Below are 6089 nucleotides of genomic sequence, written 5' to 3'. Positions count from 1 at the left end.
AGATGATGTTTGCTCTTCACCGAACATAAGTTATAGAAAAAGCTTAATAATCTTTCCAGGGATGAAATAAAAAATATATATGTAGTTGTAAAGAATAACATCAACTGGTAAACATGTGAGACGTTTCTCGAATAACTATTCATACTACTTATTACTCAATAATGGTAGTAGTAACTGTTAATGTTGCTGATATCGTTGAAGGAAAATGAGATGTACAGATATAAGGAAAAAAATTAGAATCGAATGCAAATTACATTTTGTAGACATGTTTAAATAAAAAGAGAAAACAAAGATAAGCAATAGGATAGAAGCGAAAATTGGAAATGTTATTGTAGCACCAAGGCAATAATCATAATAAGAGAACGTAGGCGGTGGAATTATGAAGGAAGATGTTATTTGCTAACTTTATTATGACTGTTCCCAGGAAATGAGTCAGCTGCAAAGAAAACAAAATACAAAACAGAGCAACAGAAGCATTTCCTTGAAATGTTTACAGAAAGACAATGTTATAGTTTGCAAGAATGAAATCATAAAGGTAAACATGATTGTATGAAAAACTCCCCAGTACGGTGGGTAGAAGTGGCAGACGATGATGAAGAAAAGTTGTACATAGATAACGAGAAAAAATACACTAAATACATGTATATACTACCTTACACACAGACATACACGGATGCATATTATACGAAGAATAAATATATAACAAAAATAAAGGGCAAAAATGAAATAGACGCAATTCAGCAGGCGCTAACTAGTATGGAAAGCTGATGTGATATGGAATAGTAAGAAAATAAACAGAAAACGTGATAATCAGCTGAGGATCAGTGAAGAGAAGGAACAACAAAACAGTACACAAAAAAGGGACGTAAGCGACTGATAAAAGATTGATAGCACTAAACTCTTAAACAAATAAAGCGGTAGTAGTGATAGAAGGAGCAGCAGACAAAAGTCACAAGGCAAGAAAAACTGACGGAGTAGCCAGAGTCATTGCATCAGGATTCAGCAGTAGTGAGATGAACAATAGAATTAATAACAGAATAAGATGATTAGATACGTTTACATACAGGATGTGTCAGTGTAACTGAATAGGCACCAAGTACTGGAACAAGTGTTCGTGCATAATGATAAATCATTTGCGAAACACTTGCATACGGTTGACTATATTCTCCTAGAATAAATTGACCAGTACTATTTCGTGTAATTTTCATATGTAAGAAGGATTTATGTCTGGAGTGAAACAATTATAAAAAAAAGGAAATCAAATAATGTTTATGCCATTGGTATTAGTACAAATTATAGTTATGATTCCTAATCACGTTAAGCATAAAAACTTAATCATTTTATAATAAGTGGAAATAATATGATAAACTGATACAAACTATTGTGTGACCTTTTTCTGACCTTTGCATGTTTCATTATGACTTCATTGATTAGATTATATTCATGCACGTCTATACATTTTCGCAGACATCATTCCTTCTCTATTTTCATTAAAGTACTTGTGTTGATTGTTCACTGTTAACGTCGAACACATTTTAATTGTTCTCATCTTACGTGTGTCTAGCATCTACACTCTAATTAGTTATCTATAATTCATGCATTATTTACACCATATATAAGAACTAAATCACCTATTATTCACTATCAGTATAGGGTTGTGGAGATTATTGTTTTTGGTTGAGATCACGAACCGACTGATGTTAGACCACCATTGAGAACAGGGAGGCACTGGATGACCGTTTCGTCTTATTATGGGATTCCTCAGCGGTGCGCATCTGCGATCCTGCCCACGGGATTCGAACCCAGAGTCTTCGGTCTCGCGCACGAACGTTTCACCTCTAGATCATTGAGCCGGCATCCAACTGTGTTAATATCTAACCTCAACCAATCCACAAAACTGCGCGGCCATCTTCCATCGTACTGAGGTAGATACCTGTCTCTACCTGATACGGATTAGCTCCACTGGTCACGACTTCTAGGCAGGCTATCCAGTTACTCCTGTTTGCATCTATGCAACTTTCAAATTCAATCAGTTCAGTTTGCCGTAGTCATATGAAAATGTTTAAAATATACACGTCTTAAGTTTAATTCGTATTCGGCTTTTTATTTATACATTGCATTAACATGATTAGTCAACAGAAGATTTACAAAGTTAAATAGGCAATATGTATTTAATTAGCATCATCGTTAAATCATACTAGAGTTAGGAAACGGGCACTAAAACTCATTCTATTGTTTAGCTGCTGATGAAATGATCAAAAAATTAAAAAAAACCACTTTAGACATTCTAATTACTGTGTGTATTAAGAATAGATGACTATGATTCAAGTGGATCGTAAATTATCTAGTAGTAAACTGTACGAGAGCCATGATGGGGTAATTCAAATATCCAACTAGAAGCTGTAATTTGTGAAGTCAGCGAGGTAGGAAGTAATGGGAGACAAATAATCATCGATAAAACTAAATCATATCCAAACTATAAAAAATGTAAAATGATTATGATTCTTAAATTTGAGTAACTGGATTTAAAAGTCAGACATTAAAGTGAACTAAGGCTTTACGATACTATTGCAATATGCCCGTTGTTACTGTAACATAATGTAGCTTCCGAATAGAAATATGACAGTTTTCTATAAACTACCAAAAAGATCTCAGTTAATGAAAGTTGAAAATACCTTTTAATCACCAGGTGAAACTGAGAACGTGGACGAGATTTGATTTTCATTTGACATAATTTACAAGGTTCTATGTTTACTGAAAAACCCTTAGATCCTGGGTTCAATCACGAGAGAGATTATAAATAAGCACTACGGATAAGTTTCATATACAAGTACAAAATAGCTGTTCTGTGCTGTCCTGTACTAATTGATTTATGAAATGCTATCTGCTCATGATGAAAACTAATATGTAAGGACGAAACGACAGAATATTTTATGTAATATGCAGAGTAGTTACTCGGAGGTAAGGCATTCAACACAGCTACCAAGTCTTGGGTTCGAACGGCACTCTATCTATTTTGATTCGAGAGACCAAGTGGTACTACTAAACCTTATAATTAGAGCGTGACTTGAAGCCAAGTAAACTAATCTATACGTTGAATAACAGTAAACCACTCTTCATAATAAGGAGTCTTGAATAGTTTAACATAATCATAGTAATAATCATCATAATAACAGTAACTTACTTAATAGTTAACGAAAAATCATTAGGACATGTTTCACTGGGACGAACAAGAAAACTACCTTCTGGTTCATTGCGTATTAGTTCTTCAGCTTCTGATCTTGTTAATAACGGATGAAACCATCTATTATTATATTTTTGATAAAATATACAAAACATTAATAGATATACTGGTGGATAAAAAGATAAATTATTATTGACAAAGTGGAATTAATAGATAATAATAAGTAATAAAAGAATAAGTAATAATGATTATATCAATAAAAAAAAGGAAACCTATTCATCACACTATTAAGTTACAACAAGTAAATATTAGAACTAAATTTATGAGTATAGGTCACTAACTATTAGAAGAATTAACTTAATTCCAATTTGAAAACTTTAACATGGTCAGTTTATTCACAGTAGAACGAAAAAAGAAACAAAACAAACTAATTTATCAAGATTATAATGCTAACCATATATACATAACATATTGAAAATTCTATCAGATATAGTATCAGTGAGAAAAAAGAAACTGAAAATGTAAAGGGAATCAGCATTAAAAAAAAGGAAAAAAATACAAATAATTGGAGAATAATTTCAAAAGGATTAAAAAAACTGACCAAAATCTTTGATTACTTAAAATTTTATAATCTACACCAAAACACTTTCATCATAACACAATTAGTTTCATGTCGTTTTTTGTTTTTTCTAAAAAAAAAGATCAAACCGACTTCTCTATCGTTAACTGAATTGTTGATTTTATTTTTCAGAGAGGGTTTTGTGGAGAATTTAGTATTTTCATAGTTGAAATCATGAGCCAATTGAAGCTAGACCACCATGGAGGACCCGGAAGCACTGGACGGCCGTTTCGTCCTATTATGGGACTCCTCAGCAGTGCGCATCCACGATCAAAATCGTGGATTGGTTGAAGATAGACATTAACACCGTTGAATGCCGGCTCAGTGGTCTATCGGTTAAGTGCTCTGGCTCGAGACTGGTAGGTCCTGGGTTCGAATCTCGAGAGTGCGGGTTCGTGGATGCGCACTGCTGAGAAGTCCCATAATGGGACGAAACAGCCGTCCAGTGCTTCCAGGTTTTCCATGGTAGTTTAGCTTCAATTGACTCATGATTTCAACTATGAAGATTTTATTTTTGTGCGCTAAAAAAAATGATAATAAAGTCTGTTATTATTAATATGATTTTAGAAAGAAAAAAAAATTAGAATTAATCCTAATAGTCAAACTTTAGTAATGTGCTCTAACTTAAATATTCAATGACTTTCATTCATGTTTATTTTTCAAATTTAATATATAGTACCCAAATATATAATGTTTACTAAAAGGAAGTACACTGTACTGATATTTATCTGATATTCTTTCATTGCGAGAGGGGTAGTTCTATTAAATCAATTTTTGATCTTTACAAATAATTGTTACTCGGTTATAATTTAAATCCGTTTAGAAAATCTACTGTATACCCAAACACTATTTCTTTATAACAGCATATATATCTGAATCATAAATCCAGTTATATAATGTAACTCGAAAATATATTGAAAGAATGAGATTAAATTTGAATATGTAAATCATTAGATGTCAATTTAGTTATCTGAAGATTGAAAGGTTCATCGTGAGCCTTGAAAGATCAGGACTTTATCACTGATTGAGTCGTGTATGCGCACTGTTGAGGAGCATCATACTAGAACGAAACAGTTATTCGATGCTTGTCAATTTTCAATAATTGTCTAGTCACAGTCAATTAATGGTGTACTATAAAATTAAAATATTCGTGTTCATCTCCTTATTATACATTGAATGTTGATCGTATAAAATTTGAAATTGATGAACTGAAAATTAAAGATTGACCACATAGAGCACCTCAATTCTGTAAGGTTGAAGATAGAATTCACATCAAATTCTAGATTTAGAAGGAAACTTAATTAAAATAAACTTCTCTAATACTGATAAACAACAATGACAAAAGTCATTTCTTTTATTAATGATCCAACGAAAAGATAACTATCAGAATGAAGATTTGTAGAGATTGTAGTAAATTTAATGGTTGAAAAAATAATTAACAAATGACTTTCAATGTTGATTCGACTGGTGATACAGTGAATAAATAGGCATTTTCAATTCAATAGCTATGATAACAAATCTAATCATTGTATGTTCAAGTTCGTTGATCAAAAAATTTATCATATTTAAACATGTTCGTATCTGGAAAAAATTAATTGATATCAGTTAGTAGAATGTATAAAACAATGTGTAGAAAATATAGACGAAGTCATGCGAACAAAAAAGAAACGAGAGACTTATCTCTTTCAAAAATAAAACAATAAACGGAACAAACAAGAGAGTGGTAATGCATTTTTTTGGAAAGTGTAAAATGTTTAAGTAGCTAGTTAGACAAGAGAATAGAAAAATGAACAAAACATTCTCCATAAAAATTGATAAAGAACGAAGGTAACATGGTAAGGGCACTCATAATAATAATAATAAATATCGTATTCGTAAATGATACATTCATAAGTTCGTATGTCCAGATATGTGTAATTTTACAAGCACCTAATCTGATAGACTTGTTTATTGGTTTCTAACGGTAACTTATCAATTTTTTTAAAATGATTGAAGAAAGACCTGAACATTGAACTAAATAATATAAAATAACTTTACTAAATACAGAAAAGATTGTTTACTATTCAAAATCATATAAATTTATGCATAATAACCGATATTTAGTTAGATGTAGACAATATACTTGGAAATTTATTTTTATATATAGATAATTAACAATATGGTTATGTAAATTATTATTATTAATAGCTTTATTCAATATGTTTTTGGTAGAATATAAAATTATCAGAAGGGGGTTTTGTGGAGATTTTAGTAATCTTATATAGTTGAGATCATGAGTCAATTGAA

General features: G+C 31.3%; 1 protein-coding gene across 1 annotated transcript in view; it reads right to left on the bottom strand.

Moving 5' to 3' along the window:
• Positions 1-768: 768 nt before the first annotated feature.
• Positions 769-6089, bottom strand: part of Smp_140360 (hypothetical protein) — a gene marked incomplete at its 5' end in the record, with an annotated part of 80422 nt that continues 75101 nt past the window's right edge. The window contains 2 exons of the mRNA XM_018791614.1: positions 769-1227; positions 3185-3304. Of these exons, the coding sequence (XP_018645221.1) occupies positions 1047-1227; positions 3185-3304 (301 nt within the window). The 3' untranslated portion in view covers positions 769-1046. The remainder of the gene's footprint in view (positions 1228-3184; positions 3305-6089) is intronic.

This window comes from Schistosoma mansoni, assembly GCF_000237925.1.
Source record: "Schistosoma mansoni, WGS project CABG00000000 data, chromosome 2 unplaced supercontig 0108, strain Puerto Rico, whole genome shotgun sequence".
Classification (NCBI taxonomy): Eukaryota; Metazoa; Platyhelminthes; class Trematoda; order Strigeidida; family Schistosomatidae; genus Schistosoma; species Schistosoma mansoni.
Note: the sequence above shows the minus strand (reverse complement) of the source record. Positions and strands in the feature narration are given on the sequence as shown.